Here is a 12,602-nt window from a genome sequence, read left to right on the forward strand (position 1 = left end):
TATGTCGGGTTATTATACTATACGTATTTAACTTCTGTAGTGCCAAGAACGCTGTACTAATCTTATAAGCTAGCTAGGCAATAAGCAGATATCTAACTTTATTTCATAATCAAATAACTAAAAACTATAATTGTAAAAGTACTATTTGAATTCGTTCTACTACGAGTTTACTGATGTTCAACTCTTTTACTTACTTTTTTTTATTATTTCTTTTGCCATTTCTAGGTAATATTGCAGCCCGGAGTCACGACCTTGGAGTTATCTTCAACAGGTGCTAAACCATTGGGTGTTGAGCAGTAGACCAACAATTACATCGCAGTCCTCGCCCCCCTGACCAAACTTGTCGCAAGACATCAATCGGGAGTTCACAAGGGAAGTTCCCTTGGCGATGGCCCTTATCTTATCTTTGTCTGGGGTACCAGCCGGTTCCATGGGCAACCTAGAGGTACCTAGAGGTACCTACCCCAGACGGGAGCTGCTGCACAGCAAGCCCCAGTACGTACCTACAGGTAGCTGCAGCAGTTCACAGCCGCTAAAAACAGCCCACTGGCACTTGCATCACAGCGAACTTTGTCGAAAGACCGTGCCTCGTCCATCCCCACCCCACCAAATTACGCACTTCGATCCATTGTTCACCTAACCGGGACTTGAGCTCTCAACTCTACGCCAAGCTTCGAAATCGAGACAACTCTCACCCTAACGACGACGACTCGATCGGTTCTTCTGTCGATACACACACATCAGATACACAATGCTTAGCTCAACAGCAACGACGATGCTCCGCGCGGGCGTCAGCCGGTCCTCCGGCGCCCTCCAGCCCATGCTCCTCCGCAGTACCGCCTGCCCTTGCTCGCCCTTCTCCATGAACACCAAGCTTCCACAACCAACCTCTGTGCGCCCTCTCTCAACGTCACCTTCTGCCCTCGTCCTCCGTTTCCGCGCCCAACAACAAGCCCAGCAGGCCCAGCAGCAGCTTCGTAGGGCTTCTTCTTCTTCTTCTTCCTCCTCCTCCAGCACTCGCCCGCGCTCCGATGCCGAGCTCGACGCCAACGCTGCCGAAGCCGCCGCCGCGGCGCAATCAGCCGCCCATGCCGGGGAGCCCGTGCTGGACTGGAACACCTTCTTCAAGCTGCGCAAGACCAGGCGGAGGGTGCAGCTGGCCTTTAGTGTGATCATGACGCTGATCACGTCGGGGGCCGGAGGCGCGGTTCTGAGCACGGGTGTGGCCGACGCCATGGTAGCGCAGGTGCCGCTCGAGCCCATGTTTGCAGTCGGTCTGATGACGGCCAGCTTCGGTGCGCTGGGGTGGCTGATGGGGCCTGCCATGGGCGGCATGGTGTTCAACGCGCTGAAGAGCAAGTACAGAGGTCAGATGGAGATCAAGGAGGGCCAGTTCTTTGCGAGGATCAAGAAGCACCGTGTTGATCCTAGCGCTAGCTCTATGGGTAACCCTGGTAGGTGCTTTTGTTTTTTTTTCCTTTTTGCAATTTGTCTCAGGATGAAGCAGAAGGGAAAGACTGCGGATATAAAATGGAAAAGTACGAACCAATTGGGCTAACATGAATGGAACCTAGTTCCCGATTTCTACGGCGAGAAGATCTCCAGCGTTGCTGGCTACAGACAATGGCTCAAGGACCAGAGGGCCTTCAACAAGAAGCGCACTACCTTTGTTTGAGCGTATCGATCGGGTAGTAGTAAATTTGCGTTGTGCTTAACACCTGGGAAGCAGCCAGGGATGAAGAGCAATGACATGATGACTTGATGTCGGGTCGCGTGGGATGTACGAGGATAGATACCGCAGGGGCATTCGTCGGGGACATGACGACTGGCTATGTATAAGTCACTCAAGAACCATTTTCTTCCGTGCTTAGTCTCCCCCGACTGACATGGAGATTTTGTGTTCAATATGTATATGTAAATATATATTTGGTATCTCTTGGTCACCAGCGGAGGAACTCGCCGCCGCAGACCTTATATCCTAGACTCTATCTCCTCCAAAGACCGGACACACTGTGGTTATAGATACGGGAAACTTGGGTCAACCTGCTCCTTCCAAGCCTTCATTCCCCCAGCAATATCCACAATCTTCCTGCTCCCTCCTTTATCAAGTCCCATCTCCTTCAACTTTTCCACCGCCTCCTGCGAGTCCAGCCCTCTTCTACAGACCACGTATATGGGGATGTCCTCGTCTCCATCTCCGTCGTGGACCTTTAATTCCGGCGGTAGAATATCACCTACCTTGGGTGTCTCCCCACTCCGCTTCAACTGTGCGGCCTTACTCAATAACTTACCAAACGGCAGATTAACTGCCCCCTCGATGCTCCCAAAGCTGAAATGTTCCTTCTCCCTCGTATCCAGCACCACATACTTCTTTCCTTTCCCATTGCCGTCCTTTCCTTGTACACTTTCCACAAACTCCCTAGGCGTGATCCTCTCCTCCTCTGACAACACCCCCTTTTCCGGCCCGCCACCACCCAACCCACAGAAAAAATCATAATTCGGCTCTCCATTCTTCACCCCCTCCAGCGTCAACCTTTGCTTGCTTCCCTCGCCACAAGCGAAGCAGTTTTTCTTTCTCGGCGCCATCTTCAAAGCACGGAAAGTGAAGGGCGACAGGAAAGAAGTCAGCGAGTACGAGTACAGCAGCAACGTAGGTTCCACCACGGGCACGGGCACGGGCGCCCGCGGCACCCCTTGAGCTGGCGGAGAGGTAGTAGTAGTAGGAATGTGAAGCGCAGAAGCCAGAATCTTGATGGCCTCCCCCGCCTGCGCCACGCCCATCAGTCCTACCACGGGACCCAAGATGCCTGCTTCGCCGCACGAGAGCTGGGCGTTGGCCGGTGGCGGTTTCTTGAAGCAGCACCGGTAGCAAGGCGGGTAGGGGCCACCATCGAGTTGACCCTGCGGAGTAGGCGGGCAGTTGAGGACAATGATTTGCCCCGAGGTTTGCACGGAGGCGGCGGAGACGAGCGGTTTGCAGAGGAGCACGCAGACGTCGGAGATCAGGTAGCGGGTGGCGGGGTTGTCGGTGCAGTCGAGGATGAGGTCGTATTGTGAGATCAGATCGGCGGCGTTGAGTGGGGTGATGTGAGTGATGTGAGCGACGTAGGTGGGGAGTGGGTTGAGGCCGCGAAGGTGGGTGATGAGGGACGAGGCTTTGGACTGCCCGATGCGAGAGGTGGAGTGGCCGACTTGTCGGTGCAGATTGGAACGCTCGACGGTGTCGCCGTCAACGATGCCGATGGTGCCGATGCCGGCGCCGGCAATGTATTGCGCGGCGGGGCAGCCGAGGCCGCCGGCGCCGATGATGAGGACTTTGGCGTTGATAAGACGAAGTTGAGCTGGGGACAGATAGGGTGGGGGTGTTAGTCAGATATGGTTTGTTTACTTTGGTTCAGGGGTAACGAACGGTTGGCCGAAAAGTAACGTTGGGGACGAAGTGCTCACCTTCTTTTCCCATTCCAGGTACAATCATCTGACGGGAGTATCTATCGAGCTCTTCTTCTGTGAGAGGCCGGCTCGTGTCCCGAGGCACAGAGCTGATTGAGCCATTTTGATCTGAGCTGGCACCGCCGTTCTGCATCTTGTTGTGTTTGGGGCAAGATGATTTGAAACGTTGTGAGTGCGATACATACATAAAAGTCCCCAGTTACCTTAGCGTGTCAGTGATACCTAGGTCGGTAGCGAGTGCGGGGCAGGTATCGCGAGATCAAATTTCGGCACTTATGAACCTAGCATTGAGCTTCTGCCTCTTTGATATATGGCTTGATTCCCTTGTCTATCTCTTCCAGATGCAATCATGTGAAATTGAATGAGGAAAAGGGAAACGAAATGATAAAATCGTAGGGCTGAATCAACCCCACTGACCACTGCTGCAGCCCTCCAGTTCAACTTCTTGGCCCACAGCTCGGCCCCCTGTAGCGGAGGCGTAGGCGGTGAGGAATTGGCACGTTCACGTCCCTCCGTTATCGATTCCCGGCTCCACTCAAAAGTCAATTCTGCCCATCACTCAATCCTGGGGAAGCAATTGTGGTCAGTCGAGGTACGCGGGCACGTCGTTCAACTCCATTCAGTCCACATCTTGAACCCTGCCAGCATCTGCATCATCGTCTCTTAAAACCAACTTGCACTCGCCCTCCTTACATCACATCGTACCAGTACATCGAGACCAAACAGTTAGTTCGAATAAGCATAAACAGCCATGGTTCGTCTACTCTCCCCAACAATCCACCGACCAAAGCAACCAAGTCCCCAACCCATCCCACCTTCCATTCATTCATTCTTCCCAGCGCCCCCCTTGCGCAACGAAAGACAACCTCCCAAACTCCATTTCCTCCCCTCCCTCCTTATCTGGCGACACCAACTACTGTAAGTAATGTAGACTAACCCACCTTGTGACCACGCCACCACAGGCCCCAACAGCCCCCACCCCAGGCAAACGCCTCTCGGCCCGCGAAAAAGCCCTGAAGCGCCTCGCCGACCCCCTCCTCCCGCGCAAGCTCCACCGCGAGAACAACGTGGTGTCCGACTCCTTCATCGACTCGAAAAAGGACAGGCGCACCATCAAGCACAACGCCTTTGTGTCCCGGATCGCCAAGACCGTTCCCGGTTCATCTGGCTCTGGCTCTTCTCGCAAACTCAAGCGGAGGCGTCCCTCGAAAAAGCTGGTGACGACGCTGGAGAGCTTGGGCGATGTGTTGGGCGAAATCAGCAACGAGATCAGGGAGGACCAAGAGAGCGGCAAGACGATGGATGCGCAGCAGGAAGCGATGGGGAGGGTGAGGCATAAGAGCTTGAAGACACGGCCGGGGGCGTTGAAGAGGAAGGAAAAGGTGGTTAAGACGGAGATGGATCGGTTTGGGAGGAGTTTGGCGCAGTTGGCGACGGTCAAGGAACCGGCGGCGGCGGCGCCCGCGATGGAGGTTGAGCAGCAACAGCAGCAGCAGCAGCCGACACAGACACAGGGGGCACAGGTGACGACACAACAACCGGCGACGACGAATAGGTGGGCGGCGCTGAGGGGGTTCATCTCTGCTACTATGGAGCAGAACCCTGCTTTCTTGGGCAAGACGGCATGATCGTGTCCGTCAATGTCCCCTTGTCATTTTGAGATCACTTTGTTGTTGGGAATTTGGCGGCGTTGGAGAGGCATACATGTACCAAATCTGTATCATTTTTTCGCTTCGATTTTCTAGGTAGACTAAACAGTATACATTCGTCTGCTCCTGTTCGTTCCATGCACTTTGAGCGAGACGACATTGCGATCCAAGGAAGAATGTGAGACATAAAGAGCCATGATTACGAGTACCTCAAGTACAGCGATCCCTGAGAAGAAGAAAAAAAGAAAAAAAAAAAGAAGGACGACGTTTGTTAAGCCATATACATACGCCTGAAAATAGGCTACAATGCCATAATGCAAATATTTCCCGTCCTATGCTAGATATTCCCTATAAAGTTCGGGCGTCATAGCACCCCGGGCTCTCAACCAAGCCACGGGAGAGCTCATCCTTTCGGAATCATGATTTACTTGGTTTCTTTTTTTTTTTTTTTTTTTTTTTTTTTTTTCAATCATGCCTCTCTCCCCCTGGGAATGATTATGTGTGGTGTTGAGTGCTTCATGGCTCGTAGCTTGAACCCTAACGCCTATTAACGCCTCTCCGTCAGTCTGACGCCGCGCTTTGTGCTGATGACCCCTACAGCGCGGGTGGTCGTCCATCTCGACGCTGTGACCAAAAAAAAAAGAAAACTTCTCCCGTTGCACGCAGTGATGCAGGAAGATTGCTAGTAGAAGGGGCCCGTTGACGGTGCATTCGTTCCTTGCTCCAGCCTTCTTCCAATGGGGTTGCGCTCTCTCGTTCAAAGGTATCCTAAAACTTTTTGTTTCTCTGTGCCAGTGTGAATGGAAACCTGCTTCTGAGACAGGCGGGATATCACCTGTCCAACGCACACAATCAACAACAAACAGCCAGCTAGCTTACTCGCATCGCACACTCGCTGACTCGCACTACTACTCAATGCGGGGCGGTGTCTTTGACGATCCGGATTTCGACGATGTCGACATGGGGCTCAAGCTTCGTCGCCTCTCGCCCTCCTTCCGTAACGACTCGATGATCTGCATCATCTCCTTGCGGCCGCCCGCGCTGTCGATGACCTTGTTGGCCATGGACATGGACACCTTTTCGTTGGAGTTGGCGTTCAGCAACCGCTTGATGAGAAGGTGGCGCATCACGATGCAGACGTAGACGCCGCAGTCGCTGTTGTTGCCCTGTTGGGGGGAGTCCTCCATCTGGTGGAACCGCAGGGGCATGCCGAGTACCCGGCCGAGACGGTCCGTACACTTTTGGGCTTCGTAAAAGTTTGCACCACCGAGCGAGTCGTAGTGGAACGCAACACGGTCGATGACGGACACGACGAGCAGTGACCAATGGGAACCACCGTCGGCGCGCTCGCGGTCCCGGCTGTCGTTGACCGGCAGGAAAATGTGCGTCGTTTTCTTGAAGTCGGGTAGCGCGCTGCCAATGCTTTTGAGATCAATGGCTTGCATCAGGAGAAACGTTATGCTAGGTCGTAGGAGAACGATGTGGGCGCGCGGGTACTTGGGAAGGACCTCTCTCTCGAGCCATCTAGAGTACGCATGTCAGATCGGGGGACCCGGTATAGTAAAGAAGGGGAGAGAGGTATTGGCAATGTGTACATACTCTTCCCAAAAGGCAATGTTCTAAACCAGGTTAGCAACCAAAGCGACAACAACAGTGAATTGTGACATACGTTATCAGTAAGCCAGTCATATTTGAGCGAGACGATATCGTCACTCGTCACTAATCACCCCCAAGTCAGATCGAGGTCAACAGACATATGCCAGACCGATCCACATACGGAGAATGTCATGGTAGGAGAGGTACGGTTTTGAAGGTGTGAGCTAAACGGATCGTCTGTGTTAGCAGAAGTGTTCTTGGACAAATAGCGATGCGATGTGCCTAGTCCCGCGACCTCGTCATCCTGCGACGTCAATTCGGCTTCCTACAGGCAAGGACGGCCAATTCGAATAGCTCAACAGTCTCTTCATTGTATTAACCGGCAACTGGCCGCAAATTGTGACTGGAAGCTGTCGTCTCCGTGGCGCTCTGGCGAAGGCGGCTACTCGGTCACTCCAGATCGAGGTAGCACCAAGCACCAACCCCGGCGCCAAACCCAGCTTGCTTCCCATCGCCTTGACAATCATGAACCTCTGGAACTTGTAAAAGGAACGGAACGCGGGTGGCTCACTGAATCTCCAAAATGTTTGGTGATTTTCCGCCGGAAGCTTGGCATGGTGATTGTCGGTTTTCGGAAGACCGCAGAACTGTGAACGGGTATCGAAGCCTAGATCGTTGGTATCGCGCAAAACGGTATCGGTGTCGCTGAAGTCTCGGATGTACAGTAGAGACTAGTCTAGAGGGTGGTTATAGTTTTCGGACGGCCTTCTCTTGGAGGGGTCGATTGAATCAGCCGTTGTTGTTCGTATCGGCTTCTGTTCGCTCTCTGGGGCTTCTGATGTGCGAAATTTCGAGCGGGGGCCGTACGAAATGCAAGACGATGACCAAGTCAGAGAATCACCGGATTGTTGTCTTTGAATGTTGTCACAGAGACACTGGCTCGAAACGCGCGGGCAAGAACTTAGTCGAATTGAAAGAATGGAAGGGCACCGCACTTTAGACCGGGGACTTTGTGAAGAAAAGGCTAGCGGGAACGACCGATGCAGTTGGTGGACTGGTGGGTGGATGTGAGACCTGGAGGTGCCTGCCCGCGCCCCGCGCTGCAGGCAAAGCGCTTGTAAGCCGCTGACGGCTTATGTTAAGAGTCACGGCTATTTTGTCTGTATGCGCTAACACTCCGCTCCTCTTGCTGGTCCTGTGTGTTCAACAAGGCCCACCCGACCTGTCGTCTGTGCAGTCAATAGCGCCCGCCTAAGGCCGACATCACGGGAGCTGACTGACGTCTCTACCCGTGAGCCGTGGAAAGGCACAGAGTCCCAAGAAACAATGTGGACAATGGACATCAGACAATCATCATGGGTGGGCCATTTTGTTCTAGACTTTCAACTTGTCACATCGGTCTCCGAGCAGTGCTTGTAGGTAGTTCCCGTCTTTTGACTCCCCAAAGATGGGCTCATGATGGAGTTGGAGCAACAGCTTCGACGAACGAAACGAACGGGGACTCACGGACATTGGGGCCGGGACGCTAACCATCTGCGAGACTGCGTTGGCAAAAAGCAGCCAGACGTGTTGAAGGCAACATCGCAATGGCTGAGCTAAAGACGTCATTGGGCGAAAGTGCCGTACACTAAATCTGCATGTGCAGATCGCCGCCAGGCCTGTTCCCTTCGGTAGAGACCGCCTTATCGTGCATCTTATCGCTTTTTCTGCCGATGTTCCCTTTGCAGCCCTCAGAATCACAGTGGGCCACGTTGAGACTCGAGGGATTATGGCCCAGAAAACGGACTATCTACTACTATGTCGTTTTGCCTCCTTCCACTCGAGGAATCATTCAATGTTACAACGGGGATGCTATACCAGCTCCCGGTTTCCGAGGGCCGAGGACCTTGGCTTCATCCATTGGGGATGACGACGATAACCCACTATCTAGATCAGCACTGCCACCATTGCTTGCGTCTACGTTGAGGCTCATATCTCAGCCTTATGGCCCATTTGGGACGAACGAGTCATTTGGAGTTCCCGTGTCCGAGCGAGCCTTGGTATTGCCGCCCATTCACGACTGTCGACTTTCCGGCTCACCAGCATCTTCAACTGTCGTCATTTCAGTGTTATGGGAATTGGTCGTGTATCACTGGACATCACCTTCTGCGTTTCTTCCGATAGGAAATATCCTGTCATGGCAAGCGCCATTGAAATCCGTCGACCTGACGAAGTGGTTGGTGTGGCCGGTGAAGCTTTAGATGTGGCTTGAACCGATATCTACGCCTGGCCAGTCCATTGGAGGCTTGGGATGAATACCTATAGGGCTGCTGGACGGAAGTCATCATGGGACATATCGACGTCGATATGCGCACAGGAGCGCTGACGCCCTTGAGACGCGCTTCGGCTACCTTACACCGCGGCTATTCTTTGTCCGAAGGCGAGCGGCGTCTTTGCCAGTCAACTTTTGGAGGCATCACCATGAATATTTGCACCGGATATGAAACATCAAGGCGCCGTGGCGTTCGAGTTAGGAGTTGGGACCAAAGATGTGGTATGGTGAATGTTGTTTCATAAAGGTTGAAAGATGTTGTTCGTCTGTCAAGTGACCAGGCCGAGTTTGTTAACCACGGACATCGAATCAATGGAAGCATTGCATATATGCGGCGCTGGAAGCCCGGTGAACCGCAAGGTGCACATTTTAAATGCTTCTTCGGCCTTAAATCCTCGTTTATTATTTCGCATCTTCCATCGCTCCATAAATGAAGGCTCATAGGAAATAGGTTCCCTTGTCCTTACTTCCCCCGACTTCCAACCACCACCAACAATCATCGCCAAAGATAAGCCAAAGCACGTCACTAGACGACAACCGGCCAAAGCTTCATGCTAAACCGCCCAAGATTTGGAGAAGTCCAGGCCTATATTAGCTTCCACGCGATGTCTTCTTTTCCCATTCATTGGGCTGCCACGGCCGCGAGAATGAAGGCCGCACCCCCGAACATTAGACCCAAGATGCCGGCCCAGAACACCACCACTCTGAAGAGAAACAGATTCAACATCATTCCTGATACGAAGACCAGAAGGGACCGCCTTCTCCACCCGCAAAACGGCCTTCTTCCGCGTCTTCCCCATCTCGATGCCTCATCACTATCAACCACCCGCCTCCACCCATCTTTCTTATTCCTCTCGTCCATGTCCGCTATCGACCCTGTCTGTTCCATCAGTGCTATCACATCTTCCTCCACCCTCAACAAACACCAACTCACACAGCTGTTATCTACTCCCGGCACTGGTGACATTCAGCGCGAGGGCATCAAGGCGAACAATGTCCTACCCCCTTTCACCGTTCTGATGCTTCAGTATCAGGCACTTTCAGCTTCGAATATGATTGTCCGCATGAAGGACAGGCTTCGTGAGAGCAAGCACAACGATGACCACCTGGTCAGTGGCAACGACAAAGGAGACGGTGAGGAGGAGTGCGCAGGGGAAGACAACAAGGAGGAGGACAATAGGAAAATTGAGGGTTAGGATCTCTTGTTTCGGTCTCTGCCTATGTTCTTGGGCGGCGGTTCTTTCTAGCATTTGTTCGGTTGCTGCAAGGATGGGTTGATGGGAATTGCATGGGTAGGCATCTACAAGAAAGAAGACAAGGAGTTCTGGGGGCCATGGCATGCTCGTTTCAGTGTGGAAATATCGCCTTTTTCCGTGTGAGGGATTTGGTCATGGTAGTGTGATCTTAAGATTCTAGAGGTACGTTGATATTCATGAGCGTACAAGTCGCTTGCATGTTCCATTTGTAAAGACCTAGGTGCAGAAAGCACGAAAACAACAATGATTTGCCGTTAATTCACTTCTTCCCACGATATCATCAACGTCATGGCAAATCGTGTCTTCACGTGTAAGAGGAAGGAATGAGACGGACATGGAAGGAGGTAGACAGGCGAGTTTCAGAATTTTACTGTCCAGGTTCCAACGTAATTTCGTCTTCAGAACGAAGGAGACACTGCCTCACACTCATCCAAATTCAATCCCTGGCCACGAAAACTTTGAAAGATCAGTTCACACTTTTCACTCTCCCTCTCTCAAATACAACTACATGGAGTGTTCCGTCCTTACGAAATGAGCTACAGTCCAAGGGCAAATCCCTTCTCCTTTTCAGCCTTCCTTCTCCTGGCTTCCATCTCCGTTTTCCTGCAACCCTTTAAATATCGTTGCGCTCAGCTGCCCGCTAGTCAGACGGTCAGTTTCGAAGACCTGACGAGTATATGAGTTAATGATACATAGCGCGATCTATCTCGTTACCCGCCAATGTGGCCAGCCTCTGCAGATTTGACCCTCGTCCCGGACAGATGAACGTGGACTCCAGAGCACATTATCAACCGCGAAAGAACAAGACACTAACAACTTTGTAAGGTTGTAAAAAGCTATTGGACACTGCCAATGACCATAAGGACAAATGAAAGGGATGAAAGTTTTGACAGGACTGAACCCCATATCGGTATTTACTGCGAACTCATAGTTTCCGTGTTCTTGCTCGGATGCAGTCATTATTAATCTGACCTAGATGAGATAGCGAAAGTACAGATAGTAGATAGCTAATGGCCATCACCATGCCTAATTACATGATTCAAGAACTTGCGTGCCCCCAAGATTTAGGGAAACAGTTTTTCTCAAAACTGGCTTGTTCTGGAGCAACTTTGCTGCCAAATTATGTCCGGCGCGTAGGAGGACGAAGCTGCAAGTGCCCGGTAGAATGACAGTAGCAACTGTCCTAATCCAAACAGGTGTCGAAGGTACCTACCTCTACTGATTCTCTCCCCAACGGCTATCTTGAGTTGTCGGCCGTACTTGCAATTGTCCCGGGCGGTCAAAGCGTTTAAGAACTTTAAGTTGCGAAGGAGCTGAGCGGCCTCGAGCTGCACTTTCCCCTCGCGTCTTTCTCGATTGTCAACTCACCACCCCACCTTTCGCGCTCTTCCCCATCCACACACAAAAAAAAAAGCATTACACTCGCCCTCACCGCATCCGCGATTTCAGTCCCCTTGGGGAAACTCGAGACAATCCTACCGTACACAGTCACTCTCACCACGAGCATTGCCGCTTGAAGTATCCGCCCTTAGCAGTCGATTTCGACTTCTGATCGATCTGTAACCTTCCATCGCGCTGCTAAGTCCATTATCAAGTTAAATAACAGCGTCGCCCTACCGTTCCTGGAACACACTGCCAATCACTGCCTATCCTTTCATTACTTCTTTCTCCAAAACATCTAGGCAAGCGAGAACCGGCGTCTTCCTCATCACACACTTCCGCAGACGCGACAGCTGACTGGTGTAAATCTCAGCAACTTTTCTTAAGCAACATCTCGTACCTAGAAACAAGCGTTTTGGGCTCTTTCCTCTTCGTCGTCTCTCCATTCTTTTAGTCCAACCAGAAGTCCCAAATACAACCACTTGCCAAGTGGCAAATAGCCTTTCAGCAATGCACAGGTACTGTGGCATGCGCCCTCGGGAATCGTTGCACCGGTTGGCTATGCTGGCAAGGGTCACATTGCCGCAAACGCTGGTGCCACTGGATGGAGATAGGGACCACAACTTTGAGAATTGGGACACCACGATCCGACAATTTCTAGGGATGGAAGGTCTTGATGTGTTCCTCGATACCGACATCCAGGAGCCTGACAGGAACAATCGGCGACTGTGGCAGACCTGGGACCTCGGCCGGTCTGTGGCCAAGTACGCTCTTTGCTTGACTCTCGAGCAACCCCATATCCGCGAGAGACTTCTAAGGCACGGTTGGGACCCGGAGAATTGGAACCCAAAGTACCATTACGACCTCGTCTGGTCACTCTGGGGACATTTCGTTCCCGCCTAAGGCCTACCAATCATCTCTGCTCAGCCATCTCGCCGTTCTGTGAAAGCTTAGATCGGT

At 52.2% G+C, this 12,602-nt stretch overlaps 6 protein-coding genes across 6 annotated transcripts; 4 read left to right on the plus strand and 2 right to left on the minus strand.

Annotated features, from left to right (window-relative positions):
- The first annotated feature begins 535 nt into the window (after positions 1 to 535).
- Positions 536 to 1,924, plus strand: B0T23DRAFT_353462 (Presequence translocated-associated motor subunit pam-17, mitochondrial). Its single transcript, XM_062836110.1, has 2 exons — positions 536 to 1,454; positions 1,575 to 1,924. Exons 1-2 carry the CDS (start codon positions 752 to 754, stop codon positions 1,673 to 1,675), a joined length of 804 nt encoding a protein of 267 aa, XP_062695739.1. The 5' UTR covers positions 536 to 751; the 3' UTR covers positions 1,676 to 1,924.
- Positions 1,925 to 2,016: 92 nt separating this feature from the next.
- On the minus strand, positions 2,017 to 3,583 carry B0T23DRAFT_310064 (uncharacterized protein; the record flags this gene model as incomplete). Its single annotated transcript, XM_062834562.1, has 2 exons — positions 2,017 to 3,341; positions 3,448 to 3,583. 2 exons carry the CDS (start codon positions 3,581 to 3,583, stop codon positions 2,017 to 2,019), a joined length of 1,461 nt encoding a protein of 486 aa, XP_062695740.1.
- A 229-nt stretch (positions 3,584 to 3,812) lies between these two features.
- On the plus strand, positions 3,813 to 5,255 carry B0T23DRAFT_84782 (ribosome biogenesis protein SLX9-domain-containing protein). Its single transcript, XM_062841882.1, has 2 exons — positions 3,813 to 4,204; positions 4,413 to 5,255. Exons 1-2 carry the CDS (start codon positions 4,202 to 4,204, stop codon positions 5,076 to 5,078), a joined length of 669 nt encoding a protein of 222 aa, XP_062695741.1. The 5' UTR covers positions 3,813 to 4,201; the 3' UTR covers positions 5,079 to 5,255.
- A 310-nt stretch (positions 5,256 to 5,565) lies between these two features.
- Positions 5,566 to 7,222, minus strand: B0T23DRAFT_353470 (cysteine proteinase; the record flags this gene model as incomplete). Its single annotated transcript, XM_062836111.1, has 5 exons — positions 5,566 to 6,623; positions 6,699 to 6,718; positions 6,769 to 6,818; positions 6,877 to 6,919; positions 7,100 to 7,222. 5 exons carry the CDS (start codon positions 7,220 to 7,222, stop codon positions 6,008 to 6,010), a joined length of 852 nt encoding a protein of 283 aa, XP_062695742.1. The 3' UTR covers positions 5,566 to 6,007.
- A 2,389-nt stretch (positions 7,223 to 9,611) lies between these two features.
- Positions 9,612 to 10,202, plus strand: B0T23DRAFT_310554 (uncharacterized protein; the record flags this gene model as incomplete). Its single annotated transcript, XM_062834591.1, has 1 exon — positions 9,612 to 10,202. One exon carries the CDS (start codon positions 9,612 to 9,614, stop codon positions 10,200 to 10,202), a length of 591 nt encoding a protein of 196 aa, XP_062695743.1.
- Positions 10,203 to 12,203: 2,001 nt separating this feature from the next.
- B0T23DRAFT_402598 (uncharacterized protein) lies at positions 12,204 to 12,545 on the plus strand (the record flags this gene model as incomplete). Its single annotated transcript, XM_062838687.1, has 1 exon — positions 12,204 to 12,545. One exon carries the CDS (start codon positions 12,204 to 12,206, stop codon positions 12,543 to 12,545), a length of 342 nt encoding a protein of 113 aa, XP_062695744.1.
- Between the last annotated feature and the right edge of the window lie 57 nt (positions 12,546 to 12,602).

This window comes from Neurospora hispaniola, assembly GCF_033458365.1.
Source record: "Neurospora hispaniola strain FGSC 10403 chromosome Unknown B0T23scaffold_2, whole genome shotgun sequence".
Classification (NCBI taxonomy): Eukaryota; Fungi; Ascomycota; class Sordariomycetes; order Sordariales; family Sordariaceae; genus Neurospora; species Neurospora hispaniola.